The 21,904-nt window shown below is 41.5% G+C and overlaps 1 protein-coding gene across 3 annotated transcripts in view; it reads left to right on the forward strand.

Annotated features, from left to right (window-relative positions):
- The window catches only part of DOCK9 (dedicator of cytokinesis 9), a 160,167-nt gene that overhangs the window by 67,542 nt on the left and 70,721 nt on the right, over nt 1-21,904 (forward strand). For all 3 annotated transcript variants that reach the window (XM_081082498.1, XM_081082499.1, XM_081082500.1), the window contains exons 10-27: nt 29-103; nt 1,371-1,511; nt 1,795-1,998; nt 2,316-2,438; nt 5,879-5,961; nt 6,577-6,699; nt 9,687-9,766; nt 9,852-10,039; nt 10,174-10,239; nt 11,421-11,513; nt 13,105-13,228; nt 13,570-13,691; nt 14,797-14,883; nt 15,272-15,361; nt 16,658-16,773; nt 17,017-17,086; nt 17,947-18,072; nt 18,645-18,716. In XM_081082498.1, coding sequence (XP_080938624.1) covers nt 29-103; nt 1,371-1,511; nt 1,795-1,998; nt 2,316-2,438; nt 5,879-5,961; nt 6,577-6,699; nt 9,687-9,766; nt 9,852-10,039; nt 10,174-10,239; nt 11,421-11,513; nt 13,105-13,228; nt 13,570-13,691; nt 14,797-14,883; nt 15,272-15,361; nt 16,658-16,773; nt 17,017-17,086; nt 17,947-18,072; nt 18,645-18,716 — 1,983 coding nt within the window. The remainder of the gene's footprint in view (nt 1-28; nt 104-1,370; nt 1,512-1,794; nt 1,999-2,315; nt 2,439-5,878; nt 5,962-6,576; nt 6,700-9,686; nt 9,767-9,851; nt 10,040-10,173; nt 10,240-11,420; nt 11,514-13,104; nt 13,229-13,569; nt 13,692-14,796; nt 14,884-15,271; nt 15,362-16,657; nt 16,774-17,016; nt 17,087-17,946; nt 18,073-18,644; nt 18,717-21,904) is intronic.

A 21,904-nucleotide genomic window follows, 5' to 3' on the forward strand; every position in this document is an offset into this window, starting at 1 on the left:
TATATTTTTTTGTTTATCTTGTTACCAGAGTACCCGAGAAGCAGAAATCAAACTGAAAAGTGAAAGCAGAGTTAAACTTTTTTACTTGGACCCGGATGCCCAGGTAGGAACTCTTTTAATGTTTAAAACCAAGTTCGAAAATAAAGCCTTTGACAGGTTGTTTATTTATTTGTTTATTTTGGATTGACAAGCAATATAACAACAATATAGAAAATTCAAGGGGAAAAGGAAAAATAAAAACAGGCTGTAATCTCATTGTGTAGCCCAACCATTGTGAATATTTGATATTCAATTGACTGTTGAAAATTGAGGGTTATCCAAAGACATTCTCAGGTCCACAAAGAACATGTAATTCACCCCACAAAATAATAGTCAGAAAAGAACAGGTATCACTGCAGATGCCCAGCAGACAGTGATGTTTCCTGACTTGCTCAAGCTCAACCCCAAGTTGCAGTGCGTGTGATCCACATCGGTGTCCCAGCAAAAGCCAAGGCACAGTGTGGCGAGGACCACAGGGCTGCCCACAGTAGGGTGGCTCTGGGGGGCAATGGTTCTGCAGTATTTCCTTCTATATTTCTCCCTCTTCATTGATAGTCTTTTTATATAACTTCTTTCCCCCCACTTAACTTTAATAATAAATGTTTTTCTGTGTTTCTTCACAGGCTTCATAACCATATATATTTTGACAATATTTTACTCGTTGTGATAAAGTATACCTAACATGAAATTTACCATTTTGACCCTTTTTAAATGTGCAGTTTAGGGTTAAGAACATTTATAGTGCTGTGCAACTGTCACCACTATCCATTTCCAGAACTTTTTCATCATCCCAAACAGAAACTCTTTATCTGTTAAACAATGACTTCCCCAGGCCTCCTTCCCCTCACCCCTAGTAACCTCTATTTTACCTTCTGTCTTTGTGAACTTGCCTATTTTAGGAACCTCATTTATGTGAAACCATACAATATTTATCCTTCTGTGTCTGGCTTATTCCACGTAGCTTAATGTTTTATGATCCATCCATGCTGTAGATTGTGTCAGAATTTTATTTCTTTTTATGGCTGAATGCTATTCCATTGTATGTATATGTGACATTTTGTTTATCCATTCATCTGTTGATGGACACTGAGTTGCTCATAACCATAATTTTTAAACTCTGCATGATAATCCATCCAGTAGATATACCATCATTTTTGACCATTTTTTATAAACTGTATAAACTTATAAAATAGTAACACTATTGTGAGTAATCGTGTATATGGCTTTTCCATATGGCAGTTTCTTTAGGGTACAATTATTATGGGATTTTTTTTATTGCAAGCGCAATATATTTACATGTTTGCTTTTTTTTTTCTTTTTTTTTTTTTAAGAAGCTTGATTTACCATCAGCTGAACCAGAAGTGAAGCCATTTGAAGAGAAGTTTGGAAAAAGAATTCTTGTCAAGTGCAATGATCTGTCTTTCAATTTGCAATGCTGTGTTGCCGAAAATGAAGAAGGACCCACTACAAATGTAATTTTTAAAAAAGATTTCCTTAAAAAAAACCCAGAGGTTTCAGTTGTTCCCATTACAGTGCAGACATGAAATTCTAGGTCTTGGTATCAAGGAGGTACAATGTTTAGGTCAGGATGTGGGGGCTTGTTTAGCCTGTGGGGACAGAATATTTGTCACAAAGGATGGAGATCGAGTCTGTTTCTCTTTAGCGGGAATTTATAGCCACAATCATAAATAAGTCCAGTCATTTCTTCTTTGAGCCTGCGTGATGGTCTGGACTGTTTTGTTTTGTTTTGCTCAGGTAGAGCCTTTCTTTGTCACGCTATCCCTGTTTGACATAAAGTGCAACCGGAAGATTTCTGCCGATTTCCACGTGGACCTGAACCATTTCTCAGTGAGGCAGATGCTGGCCCCCCCGTCCTCGGCTCTGATGAATGGCAGCGGGCAGAGCTCGCCCACCCTTCCGGACATCCTCCATGAAGCCGCCATGCAGTATCCGAAGCAGGTGGGGACCTGAGCCCAGCGGTCATGATACCAAGCCGTAGCCTGCACACGCTGTGTAAACACATAGAGGCTGTGTAAAAGCAAGCTGGGAGAAGTGGCTTTGGATTTCTCAGTTCTTTTCTCTAAACTGCCTCCCCCACCAAAAGCCTATTTGAGCAGTTGATGAGCTATTGATCAGTTAGCCAGTTTGGCACTGGGTGCTTCTTAATAGCTAAACGGGTTCACCCTTCTTTGCTGCTTTAGAACCTTTAATATTCATGGGATTTGTTTAATGTGGCTGAGAATTCTATTTACTGAAGAAAATGTTTTGTCCCCTAGGGAATATTTTCAGTCACCTGTCCTCATCCAGATATATTTCTCGTGGCTAGAATCGAAAAGGTCCTCCAGGGGAGCATCACGCACGGCGCGGAGCCATACATGAAAAGTTCAGACTCTTCTAAGGTAGGGATGACTTGTGTGCTTTGTGAAGATAAATAGCAATCGGAAAAGAAGGCTTTCCATTGAAGTAGAGATGCTTAAAGAAGTCAAAGTTGAACCATATTTATATTCAAAAGATGTAGACTGCTGTACATAGATTTATATTTAACTTTATGTGTTCAATTTTCAATGAAAAGCAGTCCTGTGTGTAAATAAAATGCTTCATTTGGCTGGACGATCCTAACATCATGAAACAATTTGCAGAGGAATTACCAGCTTAATAGTAAGATTTGTGTCCTTATAAAGTTCACATATTATATTCAAACTAGAGGCCCGGTACACGAATTTGTGCATGGGTGGGGTCCCTTGGCCTGGCTGGCAACTGGGGCCAATTGGGGGGGGGGGGCCTGCAGCCTGCTGGGGGGAGGGACTACGGGAGGTTGGCCCCAGCAGCAAGCTAATCAACGGCTGATTCCACAAGGAATCAGGCTCCCTCTTCCCTTTTGTCTGGGTCTGGGGTGTGGGTGAACCAGATTCGGGGCTGTCAGGGCCACAGCAGCAAGGTCTGGGTCAGTGTGCATCATAGCTACCGGCCAGTCATCCAGTCATTTGATCTTAACAGCCACTTAGGCTTTTATATATATAGATAGTTTATTTCACTTGTTGGTGTCTCTCTCAGGTTCTGGAATTATATTTGGGTCCATTTATACTTAAAAATGAGACAAGACTGGGAGACAGTCTGGCTCAGGTGGTATGGCCAGTAGGATTGGTGATTCAGGTCTATTTGTGTTTTGTCGGGGGGGGGGGGGCAGGGTTGTGGTGGCAGAGGTAGTATGACCTTAGGTTGAAGAAGGAAGGGGAACAAGAAGGTATATGTTTGGTGTTTGTGCAAAGTAATGTTTATTACCTGGGGAATGTGTAGATGCAGACATACCATAGACTTATTGATTAGTAGAAGTCATCTAGTTCAAGACCTCCTTTCCTATTCAGAAAACTGAGGTTTTCAAAGGGTTAGTTACCTCCTTCGTGTCCCACAGCTAGAGTGGCCAAAGGACACTTGACTGTCACTTGCTTGCACTCTGAGCTACCCGGTTAGAGTAAGCTGTTGAGTGCTGTCCTGCCAGTTTTATAGTATTTTTATTTTAAAAATGTTTTATACACGGTCATTTGAAGATTGCCCTAATAAGGACTGGTCAGCAGGAGGAGGGGACACCCAGAGGCTCCAACAGGTTTGCTGAGCTGACTCAGTTTCCTCTCTCCCTCTCGGTGGCCACCCATACATCACAAGTGTGTCCACCAGGACGCAGGGTGGCCCTCAAAGAAGAGGTCCTAGGAGTCAGACATGCAAGTGCTGAGCACCTAACTAGCCTGGGCACTTTGGACAAATCCTATCACCTCTCTGAGCCCCAGATATTTAATCCTGTAGTTAAAGGATAATGTTTCTCCCTGCTCATACCTTTCTCTCGGGGACAGTGCTAGGACCAAACAATGTAAAAGACAGTGCTGATATGGACTCCACAAACCACTGACCCATGTAGGACCTCGTTATCATTTATGACAGCCCCAGTCAAGTAAAAGCCCATTTACCAGGCGCATTGCTTCAGACGGCATGTGCTTCTGGCTGATAAAAGCTGAGTAAAGTCTGGTCTCTAGAGAGAAGCTATTTTATTTTTTAAATCAAATCTGTAAAAATGAGGATGAGAGCGCTTTTAGCTCTTTGATGCTTTGATTGATAATCAGCGAAGGCCCAAGATAAGATCTACTCCCCTGACTGTGCATGCGACACATTTCCAAGGCCCATACGCACCATTGCTACTTCTGTCTGCCACATGCACCGTTTGAAATGTGGCTGCCCATGTTGGTGCAAAAGCCATATCATCGTGGGCTGGACGTTACACTCCACACATCCCAGTGTCCACTGAGCATCTGCTGATGTCTGTCTTCATCACTTACGATGAAAAGCTCCACCACGTGCACATTGTCCCATTTAGTCACACCTCTGAGGTAGCGAAGTAAAGCAGAGATGAACATTCAGCTGTGTTACATCCGCATGGAAGGTTTGGCAGAGATGACAGAGGGATGATTTTTTTTCCTGTATATAAAAATTGTCTCTTTGTGTTTTCCAATATGGTGTAGAACATCTTTTTGAGTAAATTTTTGTTTTGGAGAAAATTTTTATGAGAAGTCTCTATAGGTCCATCACAAACAGATTTGAAAGAAAGGAAGGAAGGTAGGAATAAAGAAAAGGAATAAAGAAACAAACCGAAAGGGAAAATATGAATTTTTTCACTCTGACTTTCGCTACATTATGATCCATTTGCACTTTTGGGAAGCCTGAGCACTCAGTCCTCATTCACTGCAGGGAAGAGTGAAACTTACTTGAAGCCTTGTGTTTTAGCTTTAAGTTTTATGCAGATGTTGCATTTTACTCCACAATATAGTCATTATTGTTAAACTGAAAAATAATAGTTTCTCCCCAAATTGCCATCCCAGCAAAGTAGGCCATTTTACCCTGCGACTGTGTCCCCCTGAGTCCCCACATGAATACACCCCACTTGAAGAAGAAAGGGAGGGCCTAATTGAGCTTCTGGCATCTGTTTGAATCAAGATGTGTTTTCCAGTTCACTCATGAAGGCAGCAATTCCCACAGCCTGATTATGACAGAATCATAATGTTTTGTAATGAAAAGTATAAACTAAGCCCTTCATTTTTAAGGTATGGAAAGTGGAACTTAGAGAGGTGTAATGGCCTATAGATTCAAACAGCTGGTTTCAATTTGACTTAGAGACAGACAGCTCTATTATTCTACTTCTGAGCCTTCTAGATGAGCACTTCTCAAACCCAGTCCCAGTGCACACAGGCCACCAGAGGTCTGGTCAGATGCAGGTTCTGACCCAGGAGGCCTGGGGTGGGGCCTGGGGCTCTGCATCCCTCACAGCTTCCCCCTGATGCTGATGCTGCAGTCTGCAGAGCACACACCAGTTCACAGGAACTAGATTATTTCTCCTAAACTTGGTTTGTCTTGGATGTACTTAACTAATGTAAAAAGCCCTTCAACACATCACTCTGAATGAATCAGACTTTGCATTGGTAACAATGCCATATCCCACTACCAGCAAATTTTGGAAAATAAAGTGTCATCTGCTTTAGCGATGGTGTATAGTTGATTAATAGACCTGCTATGTGTACATAATAAGCTAAAAGCAAATCTGCTTCACTCTGTACTATAGGTTTAATCAGTTAACCGACAAAAAGCAAAAATTAGTTATTAGGAAGTGAAAATAGCAGAATTTATACTTAGAAAGCAAAAATATAAAAATTGAAAGTTTGCCCTAACAACACCTATCATGTTTTAATAATGAATATTTATCCCCAAATTATGGGATTCTGCACAAGCCCTTTAGATGCTAATTCTTCTGTCAGTGGGATTCAGCATCTCATGGCTTTATTCTGATGTCTTCAAGGTTGCTCAGAAGGTGCTGAAGAATGCCAAGCAGGCATGCCAAAGACTCGGACAGTACAGGATGCCATTTGCTTGGGCAGCAAGGTAAGGGGAACATCTTTTATATCTTTGATATAGGTGTAGATATATGGAGATAGATAGATAGATGATTGATAGATAGATAGATAGACAGACAGAATTATAGATCGACCAAACTATTCTCTTTATTGCCCAGAGATGAATAGGATTTAAATGTGTAAAGTTGAAAAGTAAGTAAGCCCTGTATCTGAATAATCATTTATTAGAGTCACAGAAAGGAAAGATGCTGGTTGGAGGGTAGCTGTGTGGCATTGGCAGGATGAGCAGGAATGTGTGTTGCAGAGATGGTATTCCAGGTCCCAGCCACGTGTCTCCCGCTGGGCATGGGCGACTGTCCGTGTGGTCTGCTGGTCCTCTTTATTTTTCGATCGCTGCTTCTTAAGAACTCGACTGGGTATGTTGTTTCCCAAGCACAGGCCATTTGCTGGAAATGTTTCCTATGTAAATTGAGTTAGTTTTGTTCATCCTCATAAATATCTTCCAGGTTTTTAGGTAATGAGATTTCTGTTGGCTACAGCCAATGGAATAATAATTAGTCTTCACATAGAAACCAGAGTTAAGTCGTTGGTTTATTTTGGTCTTTTGGAAATTCAGTTTGGAAGTGTTGTTTTGCTATTTCAGGACGTTGTTTAGGGATACATCTGGAAACCTTGACAAGAATGCCAGATTCTCTGCTCTCTACAAGCAAGACAGCAATAAGCTCTCCAATGACGACATGCTCAAGTTCCTGGCGGACTTTCGGAAGTGAGTCTCCAGGCCTTGCTTATTTCCACTTCTGAGAACTGAAGTTGTTTGGTGGGGAGGGAGGAAGCAGGAGCAGTCTTTTAAATTGCTCCACTCAAACATCCCGGGGCATGTTGGGTGAGCATGGAACTTTACCTCAAGTCCTTGGGAAGGAAGAGAGGGTTTAAAATTGGAAGAGTAACCTAGTTGATTTGAATTCTGTAAAGGATATTATTGGTGGGTCCGTTAAGGGTGGGTTGAGGGTAGAGATGAACCTGGCGAAGAAGGAGGCAGTTGAGGAACCTTTGTAAGAAGTGGGAGGGGCTTCAGCAAAGCCACTACAAGTGGAAACAGGAAGAATGAAACTAATTCAAGTTATGTCAGAGAGGCCCAATTACTGGGTCTTGGTTTCCTGATTGGACATTAGGGTGGAAAGAGAAAAAAATGGTTGGTAGTCTCAGATAAATAAATCCAGGTTTCTGACTTACACAGTGGAGTGCTCCTGGTACTATTAACTGAATGGGTGATTTGGGTAGCGGGGGAGGGAGGATAACTTATATCGTACTTATTGTTTATAGTCCTAAATGCTTTATATCTATTAATGAGTGTATTAGTTTCCTATGGCTGCCATAACAGAGTACCACAAACTGGGTGACTTAAAACAGTGGAAGTTAGCTCTCACAATTCTGCAGCTGGAGTCCTCCTTGGTTTGTGGCAGCATAACCCCAAACTCTGCCCCTGTCTTCACATGGCTGTCTTCCTGTGTGTCTGATTAACGTCCTTCCTCTTACAAGAATACGTCATATTGGCTCACCCTAGTGACCTCATCTTCACTTGATTACATCTGCAAATACTCCATTTCCAAATAAGGTCACAGTCACAGATACTAGGGTTAAAATTTAAACATATCTTTTTGGGACTACAACTCAGCCCATAACAATGTGATAAAGAGAGGTTGGGCAATGGCGGGAGTTAATCTGGCTGAAGATCTGAGGAGTTCATTTCTGAACTTATAAAAACTGGTTTCCTTTGCTGGGCATCTTTTGGCCATAAGTTTTTTTGACAGGAGGCAGGATGTGTGAAAAATTATTGATTTGCCTTCCTGACAAAGGAATCTTAAAAGCAGGAGTTAGGAACTTTTAAAAATGGGGACAAAACCAAATGCTTCATCTGTCGACCAGTGAGCTTTGATGTTTCTTGGCGGTATCTAAACGACATTATTAAACAGGTGGCATATGAAGAACCACGAAACTGTTCTGTTTTCTAGGAATAAGTCATGTCATGTCAAACTAGTCATTCTAATCACATTTCTGCTTCTCTCTTTAATGGGGCTGCTAAGCTGGTACAACAGGAATGCAAAGCCTTTGACAAGTGTATATCCCAAGATGTCCCATGAGCAAGTCAGAGAAGTGTAGTACACTTGAGTGGACAGATGTTCAACTGCTGGAGTAACCAGATGCCAAGAAGGGTGATGAATAGGCTAGTGTCAGTCTGGCGATGAGCATCGAGAGGGTTGAGAGGAACCTGTTCATGGCAATATTCTGTGCAGTATCTTCATCAGTGACTTTTATAAGAGACTATAACATGCTGGTGAAATGTCTTCGCAACACAAAGCCGTGAGGAATATCTAATACATTAGATGTTAATACCTGGATTTAGGGTGGTTTGATAAACTAGAAATGCCTCAAAATATATAAAGAAATGAAATTTCATCAAGACAAAAATCAAATCCTGTTCTGAGTTCCAAAAACATAATTGTATAAACCCAGAATGGAGAGATGTGGCATGATAGTAAAGCATGTGAACAAAGATTTAGGACTTTTAGGTGGCTGTAAATTTCATTTGAATCACTAGGTGTGGCTACCTAAAAGTAATAGCATCAATAGATGAGTGTATTATTCAAAACCAGATAGCTATGCCCCAGGCTGGGTTGTTCAGTTGGTTAGAACGTCATCCGATATGCCAAGTTTGCAGGTTCAATTCCCTGTCAGGGAATATACAAGAATAAACCAATGAGTGCACGAACCAGTGTTTCTCTCCCTCTCTTTCTCTGCTTCTCTCTCTCTCTCTCTCTCTCTCTCTCTCTCTCTCTCTCTCAATCAATCAATAAAAGATAAAGTAAAAACAGACAGCTATCCTACCCTCACTGCTCAGGCCATTGGGCCTGATCTATGCAGTTCTGGGTGCAACAATATAAATGGGACATTCTTCAAGGAGAGAAATGGCATTGGAGGAAGGTGCAGAAGGGCCGAGAATGGAAGACTTCCGAAGGCTGTTTCTAGATGGTTGAAAGGTGTTCCATAGGGAAGCATAACAAAGCCCCTTGATGAGTGGAAGTTTCAGAGAGCTACCTTTCCCTTGCTATGCGGAAGAGCAGTCTGAGTGCTGAAAGTTTCCTGCCACTAGAAAGGGTGAAGCAGTGGCAGTGCTTGTCAGGCACATTGTAGAGGAGATTCCTGTAACGGATTGAATCAGACCAAATGCAGACACCGTACATTTCATTGAGTACCTGCTTGGTACCCAGCGTTTCGCTAGACACCAGAGACTAAGATGACTTCTGCTTCTGAATTTTCATGATTCTAAATGAGCGAAGAATGTATGGTGAGGGGGGAATGGTTCAGGAAAACTTTAACATTTTGCTGATGTTCTTAACTAGACTTTTGCTGTCCAACGCAGTACCCACTACCACATGTGGCTGTTTAGCACTTGAAAAATAGCAAGTCCAAACTGAAATGAGCTGTAATGGAAATACACATCTGATTTTGAATAATTCGAATGCACTTTTTATAGTGATTATATATTTAAATATAATATTTTGGACATAATGGGTTAAATAAATATACTCTTAAAACTAATTTTACCTGTTACTTTTTTAAATGTGCCTACTGGAAAGTTTAAAACTACTTTTGTGGCTTGCATTATATTTCTCTGGGAAGTGCTCTCTATAATTTAAGTTTTGGAGCTCATCTAACTTATAAATGTTTGATTTTTCTCTTCTTTGTTTGTAGACCTGAGAAGATGGCTAAGCTCCCAGTGATACTGGGCAATCTAGACATTACAATCGATAATGTTTCCTCAGACTTTCCCAGTAAGTGTAAGTTCTGTGTAATAAACAGACAAAATTTTGTTTTTGTTTTTTTTTTACTTCAATTTGCTTGTTTTTAATTTTTCAGATTATGTCAATTCATCATACATTCCCACAAAGCAATTTGAAACCTGTACTAAAACTCCAATCATGTTTGAAGTAGAGGAATTTGTGCCCTGCCTAGCAAAATATACTCAGCCGTACACCACCTACAATAACCACCTTTATGTTTATCCTAAGTACTTGAAATATGACAGTCAGAAGTCTTTTGCCAAGGTGAGTATAAAGAATGAGGTTTCATTTTTGGTATTAAATTCTCTTGGGTTTTGGCTTCTCATGTTCTTTTATAAATATTTATATATCCTGGCTTTTTGTCCCCTCTTCCCCATTTTTCTTTAAATATACTGCAGGCCAGAAATATTGCTATTTGCATTGAATTCAAAGATTCAGATGAAGAAGACTCTCAGCCTTTGAAGGTTTGTTTTTTTATGTATATTCCCATTTTCCCACTTTAATAATGCAGTTGCGTGCTATGGCACAACTAAAGGAATCTGGCACATTTTAATGGACACAAGCATACAAATACATGACATCACAACTTATAACCACACATGCTGAACCTTACGGAATATGGAATAATTGAGTTCTTATTCCTAATTCACTATTTCTTTTTTGTTATACATTTTAGGGGTGAAGGGTTCTTATGCATGTTCAATTCAGTAAACACATTGTGCACCTGCTATGAGCCAGGCATTGTATGGATGCTAAGAATTATATTAATAACATTGATAATATAAATAATAATAATAATAATAATAATAGATTGACATTTATTAAATGTTTATTATAGTGTGATGATAATAATAGTAGTATATTATTGATGCTTACTGAGTGTTCATTATATTCCAGGCTCTGCTCTTAGAGCCTTATAGGTACTAAACCCCTGTAATTCTCATAACAGTCTTTTGAGTTTGGTACTATGAATATCTGCATTTTTTAGATGAGGAGATTAATGCACAGAATTTAAATAAATTGCTTAGGGTCATACATTAGGGGAACTGATGTTCAAACCCAGGCAGTCTGGCCCCAGAGCCCAAATTCCTTACTGAAACTTTATGAAAATGACTTTGCAAGAGGGGAAGGAGACAAAGTTGCAGAGAACAATGTAGTTTAGTTTCACCCTCAAGAAATTGTGTAGTTTGGTGGGAAAAGACAGTTACGGGGAAAAAAAGCTCCTGGCATACAGAAGGTACTGAAAGGGTTTATTTTACAAAACTGAGTAATTAGAACAGAAAAATGCTGAAGGGACACAGAGGAAGGAGTTCCTCATTTCTGGAAGGATGCATGAGAGTTTGCTTGGGGCACAGAGAAGGGAAGATCCCTGGGAGAGAGGATGGCATAAGCAGAGGCCTGGCAGTGGGAAAGGGAGCCGTGAGCAAGGTCTGGTTCCGAGATGCCTCAGTGGGTGGGAGGGGAGCTGGAGGGTGAGTTGGGCCCAGGACTAAAGGGGCGTGTGGGTCTGGAGTCTCACAGGCAGAAGAAATCCAACAGAGAGGGCTAAGCTTTGCTGTGGGAGTGCTCTTTACAACACATCTGAGTTTGATTTCTTACTCTATTAATTGAATGCTGGTGTTTCCCTTGCTAACTCTGATTTCAGTGCATTTACGGCAGGCCTGGTGGGCCCGTGTTCACAAGAAGCGCCTTTGCTGCCGTTTTACACCATCATCAAAACCCAGAATTTTATGATGAGGTAAGATTTTCAAGGGAAAACCCAGTTTAACCGATTTTAAGGAAAACTCAGGTTCTTTGCTTAGTAAAGCAAAATTCAAGGGGAGGTGCATACTATACTGAAATGACAGTGATAGAACTAAATGTTCATAGCAGCACAATTCACCATAGCTAAGATCTGGAAACAGCCTAAGTGCTCATCAGCAGATGAGTGGAGTAAAAAACTGTGGGACATATACACAATGGAATACTACGCTTCGGTAAAAAAGAAGGAACTCTTGCCTTTTGCAACAGCTTGGATGGGACTGGAGAGCATTATGCTAAGTGAAATAAGCCAGTCAGAGAAAGATAAATACCACATGATCTCACTCATTTGTGGAATATAGAGAACAACATAGACTGATGAACAGGGACAGATCCAAAGACAGAGAAACAGCAATCAGACTATTGATCCCCAGAGGGAAAGTAGGGGAGGGTGGGGGTAAGGGGAGGAGATCAACCAAAGGACTTATATGCATGCATATAAGCCATACCAACGGACATGGACAACAGGGGGATGAGAGCATGAGTTGGGGGGGTCAGGGAGGATGGGGGTTAATGGGGGGGAATGAGAACACATTTGTAATTCCTTAACTAATAAAGAATTTAAAGATTAAAAAAAATGTTGAATTATCTATTTTCCATAATTTTTTCTAATTATAAAAGCAATGTATTTATTGTAAAAAATTAAAACTTGGAAAATGCAGATAATGTAGAAAAGAAAAACTTAAAAATCCCTCCTCTATCACTACCACAATTAATAATTCTGATATAGTTTCTTTCAAATTCATACTTAAGTATAGTTGCATCTGTTGGACCTTTCTTATTGTTGGGTTTCCTTATGTAAAATTATATGTAGGTCATTAAAACTACTATATGAATTCTACTGGTAAGTGTTCTACCCTGGTTTTTCACCATGCCTGGCTGGTGTTAAGTTAATGTAGTGGTTTCTCTCATGTGTTTTCCAGTTCCTTCTGGAATTTAAATATCGACTCTTCTAGTTTGGGTCAGTCATGTCTTAGCCTGTTTGTGCTGTTATAACGAAATACCACAGACTAACTGGCTTATAAACAGCGAATATTTATAGCTTACAGTTCCGGAGGCTGGGAGTCCGAGGTCAGAGTGCCAGCATGTCAGTGCCGCAGGTTCTCAGGTGTATTCTCGCATGGTGGAAAGGGCTCGGGAGCTCTGTGGGATCTCTTTTATATGAGAGCATTAATCCTATATCTGAGGGCTCCACACTCATGACATCATCACCTCCAAAAGCCCCTATTAATACCATCACCTTTGGGGGTTAGAATTTCAACATGTGAATTTGGGAAGGAGAGGGGAGGTTGGGGGGAGAGGGGAGGACACACAAACATTCAGCCCATAACAGTATAACATTGTATCCAGGATCCATTTCTTCCTTAGCACAATTTACAGTCTCAGATTTCTTTAACTACAAATGTTACTATTAGTTTGGAGACCAAATGCACCCTTAGGCATTGGGTGACACGTTGTGTGGCTGCTGTCACCAAGAAATGTTGTTGTTCAGGAATATTAGAAAAGTTGTTGCTTTGTTTGCCTTGCAGATTAAAATAGAATTGCCCACCCAGCTACATGAAAAGCACCACTTGTTGTTCACGTTTTTCCATGTCAGCTGTGATAATTCAAACAAAGGAAGCACAAAGAAGAAGGATGTTGTTGAAACACAAGGTTTGAAATTCCATTATCCCTTTGATTTTTGATAACTTAACATTAGGTTCTTAGATTTTATTTTGATATGAATTTGGATTCTTTTGCAAAGGAGTTTTTAGATGATGCTTGTGAAGGCAGCATGCCTGGTTTGTATATGTAAGTTTCTATAAAAGGTCACTTTAGAATTCTAATCCCAAAGCAGTCAATGTTCTACAGAGATTGTTTTCAGGGTCTCTTCAATTTCTTAACCCTGATTGATATTAACGGTTCTTGAAGGTCGGGTAATTTAGTAAGATTGGCTTTCTTTCATCAGTTTTCGTACACTTACAGTGAATCTGTTTTGTTCTTTGTTTCAACAGTTGGATATTCCTGGCTTCCTCTTCTGAAAGATGGAAGGGTGGTGACCAATGAGCAGCATGTTCCTGTCTCAGCCAATCTCCCATCTGGCTACCTTGGCTACCAGGAGCTTGGGATGGGCAGGGTATCAGAATTTAAGTTTAATTTATCCCATTCCTTCACAAAACATTAAAGATCAGCTAAAGCAACAATGACACAAAAAAAGCACATAGTATTTTTCCCAGTCTTGGCATCTTGGTTTTCGTTATTCATTTTCAAGTAAACTTAGGCCATTGGGAAACAGTGATATTAACAGTGTCACAATGTAGAATTATAGTTCGGGCATTTTAGTATAAGCCCAGAAGTAGCAATGCCTCAGCAAGGACATGAAGACTTGGAGATATTGGATAAGGAAGAAAATCTCTGCGAACTAGCCATGCTCAAATAAAGATGCATTCTTAGGGTCATGCAAATGGTTAGGAATTATCTTCCAGCATAATGTAATAAGTCCAGTAAGCAAATATCTCATCCACATGGTAGCTCGTTCTGACTCATTAATGCCTGAATTGTCTCAGATTCCTCCTATTGGTTTGTTGGTTTTGCATTTTTTCAAGCTGTCTTAGATTATATAGACTTCAGTTTTATAAGATGCTCAGAAAAGGTTTTTGTTTCCTTTCATTTTTGAGTGGCTTTTAATGTTTCTCTACATTTTAAATGGAGACAAATGTGGGCCCATATTATGAACAGATAGTTAAAATATTCCAAAATAAGGTTAAATCATGTAACATTCAGTTATAGTTCCTAATATGAACATGAGAAAAATGAAGGGTTCTGAAACTAAAAATAGGCACAAACAGATACTGACCCTTTGACTGTGCCAGGAGTACTTCCTGTCCTATTCGCTTTATCTGGTACCTTGTGCCATCACTTTCAGAGTCCTGAGCTCGAGTTTGGTTAAGTCATTGGTGGAATAGGATTCTTTCCCTCTCAAATGGACAGTAATCCTTTCAGCTGCAGCTCAAGAGGAAAGATAACTTATACAATCCAGGAAGAAAAACAACTGCACTTGGGGAAAGAAAGCGGGCAGGAATTAGTGTTGGTTTCATCCTGTTGTCAGCCAGGCATAGGCATGACTATCGAGCCACCAGAGCTGTTGGGGCTTCCGCACCTCATCAGGGCCCTTATTCAGGATGGTGATTGAAGCCAAGATCACTCATCTGTTGGGATATCCCCCCCCCCATATTTTTCAGCATTGTGGTCCAGAAATTAAATGGGTCGATGGAAGCAAACCACTGCTGAAAGTTTCAACTCATCTGGTTTCTACGGTGTATACTCAGGTATGCGCTAGTCCATTAAAATTAGCAGTGATTGCTCTCTGAATGAGTTGGTATAATTTTTTTTTCAAAACAAAAGTCTAATTGACATGTTCTATGGATATACTTTTACTCTGTAAGCCCTCTTTTGAAGAAAGGAAGTACAGATAAGGTGCTCATTGGTACTGAAATAAATGAAGAGCACGAGTAACATTTTTTAACAGTTTTCCTCTTTTGTTGGAGGATCTTTGGAAACGTTCTTTAAAATTTGTTTTCATTTTTATCTCTTTGACATTTGCATTTTTATATGATCAGTTTTCATAGTCTAAATGAAACATGCATGCTGTAAGAAGCAAATACTTCTATTTCTATAGCAGATATGCTAATAAAATTTTTTTTTTCTCCTTCCCAGGATCAGCATTTGCATAATTTTTTCCAGTACTGTCAGAAAACTGAATCTGGAGCCCAAGCCCTAGGGAATGAACTTGTGAAGTACCTTAAGGTATCAGATGGCTTTCTTAGTGACCCTTTTTTAATGAGTTTGGAGTTGATTGGGTTTTCTGTTTGGTGGTGCTCTTCGCTAGGTACTCTCGCACCATCAGCTTCTGTATGGTTTGAGACAGTGCTAAGAAGGGCACTCAGAAATAGTGCTCCTCCTACCTTCGTCCTAGTCCCACGCATACTTTTCTCCGGCCAGACCTGACACACACTGCTCCCTGCATAGGAAACCCCTCCCTTACAGAGGCCGCTCATGTTGAGCACTCACTGGGCTCACAGCGCAGAATCAGGCACGTGGAAGCAGTGACTGTGGTCTTACCATTAAGGAACTTCTGGTTCATTGTAGGAGATAACACAAGCTTCGAGAATGCGTAGCAGGTGGGTTCAAAACAAAACAAAGCAGACAACCCATGCCAGCAACCCCAGGCTTGTGCAGGGCCCGGACCTTCCGAGAGTCCTTGCACAGGGGAGCAAGCAGGGTTTCTCTAGGGAGTTACATCCAGAACATGATTCTAGGGGAACATTTTTAAAAGGAAAGTAACTAAAAGGGCATTCTAGGCATGGGGACAAAATGTAAGAAAGGTGACAAACTTCTGACTGCAGAAGTTTGTTTGATTTAAGCAAAGAAATTGGACTGGGTAATCCTGAAATCACTGCTGTGCCCAATCACCTGTGGGCTGCCTCAGAGAGAGCCATGTGACTTGAAGAAGAACCTGTGTATAGGTTTCCTATTGGTTCTGTAAGAAATTACCACAAACTTGGTGGTCTAGAATAGCACAAATTTATTATCTTACACTTCTGTAGGTCAGAAGTCTGGTATGAGCCTCACTGGGCTGAAACCAAGGTGTTATTAATCGTGAGCTTCCTTTCTGGAAACTAGGGGTGAATCTGGGTTCTTACACTAAATGCTGCCTTCATTCCTTGGCTTGTGGCCACTTCATCCATCTCAAAGCCAACAGGTTCCACCACTGACCATTTTCCCTTAGACACATCTCCCCTGACTCTCCTCTTTTGCCTCCCTCTTCCACTTTAAGGACCTCTGTGGTTACATCAGGCCCACCTGACTAAATCCAGGAGCGTCCCCCTATCTTAAGGCCAGCTGGTTAGCATCCTTAATTCCCCTTGCCATGTAACATGTTCACAGACATGGACTTCTTTGTCCCTTATCCTGCCTGCCACTGCCTCCCTTTTGCTTTAGATGCACATCTTCCATCCTTACTTGAAACTGAGTGAAAGTTGCTCAGTGAAAACTGGTTTAATGTCAAAGGATAACTCGGACTTTGGTATTCCATGCCTGTAGAGCCTGCACGCAATGGAAGGCCACGTGATGATCGCCTTCTTGCCCACCATCCTAAACCAGCTGTTCCGTGTCCTCACCAGAGCAACTCATGAGGAAGTCGCCGTCAACGTGACACGGTGAGAGAGGTGTAAGGTGGATACTCTCCTTCCCCTTCGGTCTATCCACATCTGGAGCATAATCATACATATCCGGATGCTAGTGTGTGTTAAACATTATATTTAAGGCATATGTAGAGGTCTCATCTAATTCTTTGTTTCCTGTGGTGCCAATAGCATCATCATTGTTCTACTGTGATATTAATGAAATGTTTCCATTTTCACATTACTATTCATTGCTTTATTCATTCCTATGGTGTGTAGGGTCATTATTCATGTGGTTGCCCAGTGCCATGAGGAAGAATTGGAGAGCCACTTGAGGTCATATGTTAAGGTATGTAAAATAAACTGTCCCAATCATTTAAATCTGTGGCTCTCCAATTTTCCTTCTAAGAGCTTATTTTTAAAAAATCTAGTTATTTGGGGGTATATTTGGGGATGAAACTTAATACCTCTGCTTTCTCTTCTGTATCACATAGCCAGTGCTCCCACCTAGATGAGGGGAAGTCCAACGAGGGCAGCCTTTCATTTATTTACTTAGTATCATTTTGTCAACTACATTTCTTCTTTTATGGGTGATGCACATGATGTGGAAGTTTAAAGAAGAGTATTAACTCACTCCTAGCTAGGCCTCTAGCATGGCTTCTTGCCTTCATTTTTCTTTTTCCTGCCTAAAATTCCCAGGAATACTGCTTTTCCCAAGACAGGAAGGTTAGCTCTCACCTCCATCTACATGCTGGGATAAATATCAACAAGGTCTTCATTTATGGACAATATTCAGTAAACATGGTGGCTGTGATTGTTCTAAACAGTTGCACATGCTCCATTTAATCTTTGACAGTATGAATTTTAGCTATGTGTTCATTTAAAAAGTGAAGTTCAGATTGTTCAGGGAATCAGTTCCCCAGTGTCATGTGACACATTTCCTGAAGTCCTTAGGAGGTGGAGCTGTGGGCTGGAGGACCACTGACCTGAGTCAGGTGATTCACTTATTTAGGTGGGTCCCCGAAGACAGCCTGAGCTCCCTCTTTCTGTCACATGACAACAACCCTTCCCACCTTCCATTTCCACACCTTTCTCCCCCACCCATGTGATTGTACCTGGGTCCCTGATCCTCCTCCTCTGGGGCCTCTTCAGCTTTCAGCTCAGCTTGGAGAACCAGTGCATTAAAGCATCTTTCCCTTTTCTTCAAAGTACGCGTACAAGGCTGAGCCGTATATTGCCGCCGAATATAAGACAGTGCATGAAGAACTGGCCAAATCCATGACTGCAATTCTCAAGCCTTCTGCCGATTTTCTCACCAGCAACAAACTACTTAAGGTATGGTGGGAGGCCAGTGTGACTCTGCAGTATGGAAACTGATTAAGGAAACTTCAGACTCCTCAGCTAGACTAATTCACCCTTTTTGTGTGCTTTTAGAGATGATCATCACCTCCTAAAAAGCAGTAACAGAGTTAGCTCTTCAGTACCTACATTGCCCCTTGTACCGGTGCTCCTATTAAAGCTGCAAATTATTATTATACTCAACGCTTCATGGCCTCTTAGGTATTAGTAAGTCATATTTGAATAATTGGAGGACCGTGAGTTAGAGCTTTTACAGGCAAGTGTCAGCAGGCGAGAGGAAAGGTTGCGTATGTCATCGAGCGGTGCCTCTTGGTGGGCTGCTGAGCTTATGTACCCTGTTCCCTGGCGGGATGGAGTCACTTATTGTCAGACATGTGAAAGCAGGAGAACACCTGCCAGAACCTGTGGCCCGGTAATAATTTGCCAAGAGGTTCAGCCGTGGTGTTTTGGTCACATTTGATTTATGTCAGTGACTTTGCCGGCCTAAGAGAATGAACATCTCTTCCAACTGGTTGTTTTGCTTACTGGAATCCTTCTTTTCCTTTCAGTACTCATGGTTTTTCTTCGATGTTTTGATAAAATCCATGGCTCAGCACTTGATAGAGAACTCCAAGGTTAAGGTATGTCGCTCCATCGTGTGGTGGTTCTTAGGGAAAAGTATCTTTCATTGTGTTTGTGGCTAACATTTATTAAGCTTCCTGTGTGCTGCTTACAGTACTGCTTTAATTACTTTCGGGTGATAAAGCCTTTTAGCTTTATTACAATTCCAATGTGGGTGAGGGGAGTATTAGTCTGACCCCCATTTTACAGATGAAGGAACTGAGGCCTGGGTGCTTGCGTTACCTGCCCAAGGCCATGCATGCTGCTGGTGAATGGAGGGAGCCAGGTTTTGAGATCACTCTGGCTCAGGCCCATTCTCCTCAAGCACTGTGTTATTAAATCCTTTCCTTTGACTAGCTGAGAAATCTCCCAGTTTGTTGAAATGGGAATAGTAGTTTAAGAATTCATTTAAAATGCATTTACCTGGTGTTTCTTAAGTGTCTTGCACATCCTAGACATTTCTCAGGGATTTAGAAGCATGTCTGATGCTACTTCACGTCCTCTGTAGCCAATGAATGGACTCAGATAACATAGTCTCCCCCAGGCCTACCTCTCCGAGGTGCTGTGTGTGTGCCTGTAAGACTCTCTGGGTCTCCATGCTGTCCCAGGCTCACGTCTGGACTTTTGCCTGCCGAGGTATGACTGGTTGCTGCCTGTGTGAGCACAGATGAATTTTTATAAAGTCCTAAGGCAGTAAGCACAGGTGGCATGCTGCAGAGCTCCTGAAATGCACAGTCTTGCAGTTGCTGTTGTGACTGTGAGTTCCTGCCACATCGTCGCAGAAGTGGGAGCTGGAGTGGTCTGGGTGAGAGCCCAAGGTGCTTATGCAGGGAGCAGCCATTGTGGTGCCAGGAAGTCTCTCTAAATGAATGTGGGGAGGAGGGCGGAGTCCCAGGCAGGGAGGGTCAGGATCTGGGCCATCTGGACTTCAGGAGGAAGCCTTGGGAAAGGCTGGTGGGTTTTGTCAGGCAGAAGGTTGGTGGTTCAGACCCTCAAGCTGTAGTTTCCTCTAGTAGTGCCGGCGCGGGTGCCTGACCAGATGGTTTCCTTTTAAATCCAGCTTTAGCACACAGGGAGATGCCAGATGGAGGTGGGCCCTGCCTTCCACCGAGTAACGCACCATCCGAATCATGCCAGGACAGCCTTCCAAGGAAAAACTCCAGCAGACTGTCTACTTGGCAGTGTGCTGCTAGTATACGTGCTTATATACGCATGCATACACCCATGTGCACGCACACACACGTGGGCAGGTTACTTGGATATATTACCTTTCTCTTAAAAATGTTGTCGTTAAATAAATTTAAAAAAATAAATAAAAATGTTGTCATATGCAGGATGGGCTTTAAGCCTATTTTAGTTTGCTCGGGCTGCCATTGTAACTACCACAGCCTGGGCAGCTTAAACGATAGAAATTTATTTTCTCACAATTCTGGAGGCTGAAAGTTCGAGATCAAGATGTCTGTAGGTTTGGTTTCTTCTGAGTCCTCTCTTCTTGGCTTGTGGATGGCTTCCTGCGTCTTTATACTATCCTTCTTCTGTGTTCTAATCTGCTCCTTTCTTATAAGGACACCAGCTCTGTTAGAGCAAGGCCACTGAATGACTTAATTACCTCTTTCAAGACTCTGTCTCCACATTCCCTCATATTCTGAGGTGCAGGACATGAACATAGGAGTTTTCAGGGAACACAGTTCAGTCCATAACAAGGTCCCACTAGATATTTTATTATTTTTTGCTCTAAATCAATATAATCACTTCAGAAAGATTGATGACTTGCTTATGTTTAAAAATATAACTGATTTGTTATATTTTGAGCCCTTTATTATATGCAGACTCAAGGGTTACGAAGTTAAATGTAGTGTGGTTTGTGCCCTCATGAATTTAGGTGGGAAAGTGTACAACTAGACCATGGCAGCGATGGTCAGGGAGGTAATGAACAGTTTGAAAACACTCACAGAAGTATATTTAAAATCAAGTGTCCATGATCTCTTTCTGAGACCTGTGATAGGTTAATAAAGAAACTCAATTGTATGTGCTCTTTACTCCAGAGGCCAAATTAAACCATGGACCTTTAGGGGTGGTAGAGACCTGAGAGCTCCCTTCTGGTCCAGCTTCTCCCTTATGTCACAGCAGGTGAGATGAAGTACAGACCCATGAAGTAACCTGCCCAGGGCTACCCAGCTGAGCAGAGCCAAGAGCTGACTTATGCTGGAGTTAGAATCAGTCTTTCCCAGATGCTCCGCCATGTCCCGCCTCATAACCTAGTTCTCCGGGGCCCCTGGGACGTCATTTGTTTTTGGAACTCTGTGGAACAAACCACTCGAAGGTCACCAGGCACACGCTTTTCCGGAAGTTAATTGCGTCTTGGTCCTAAAACAATATTCAGAGAGTTTTGGGAAGTAGCTTATTTTAAAATAGTTATCCAGTTTAAAAAATAAACACTAGCATCCAAAAGGAGAAAACTTAACTATAACATAATTTACTATAAAAAGAGTCCCAAATGCCTGCTTACCACCTGGGAGAGCTGAACATTTTCACTCTGGAAGGCTCTCCTCTGACCTTCTCTGTTGATCTAGAAACTTTTCTCTCATTTTTTAAAAAATATATTTTATTGATTTTTTACAGAGAGGAAGGGAGAGGAATAGAGAGAAACATCGATGAGAGAGAAACATCGATCAGCTGCCTCCTGCACACCCCCCACTGGGGATGTGCCCGCAACCAAAGTACATGCCCTTGACCAGAATTGAACCCGGGACCCTTCAGTCCGAAGTCCGACGCTCTATCCACTGAGCCAAACCGGTGCTGGCTTTTCTCTCATTTTTTGAAGCCTTCATTCAGTTGCCTTATATTTTAGGATTAATGAGTTTTATGTGTTTGGATTAGTTATTTTTATGTTTGTCTTATACTTACATCTTAAGAATTGTTTATCCGAGTCCCTGGTCCCAGTGTTCTGAATTTGAGGAACAAGTTCATGACCGCCTTCCTGTACCACTGATGATTTCCAAAATCATGATCAAATCCCCTCAGAGTTTTTCTATTTTTGACTGAAGATTATTAATATCATCCAATCTGTTTATAACTCTAAGCTGATTTCCTTCCTCACTGGCAAGTTTTTCTTCAAATGTCATGACCAGGCACACGCCTGGGCCATGATCCGTGTCAGAGCCAGATCATGCTTTTGGTGTTGAAAGTACCTGGCATTAATCGGCCC

The sequence above is a fragment of the Myotis nattereri genome (assembly GCF_964212035.1).
Source record: "Myotis nattereri genome assembly, chromosome: 2".
Classification (NCBI taxonomy): Eukaryota; Metazoa; Chordata; class Mammalia; order Chiroptera; family Vespertilionidae; genus Myotis; species Myotis nattereri.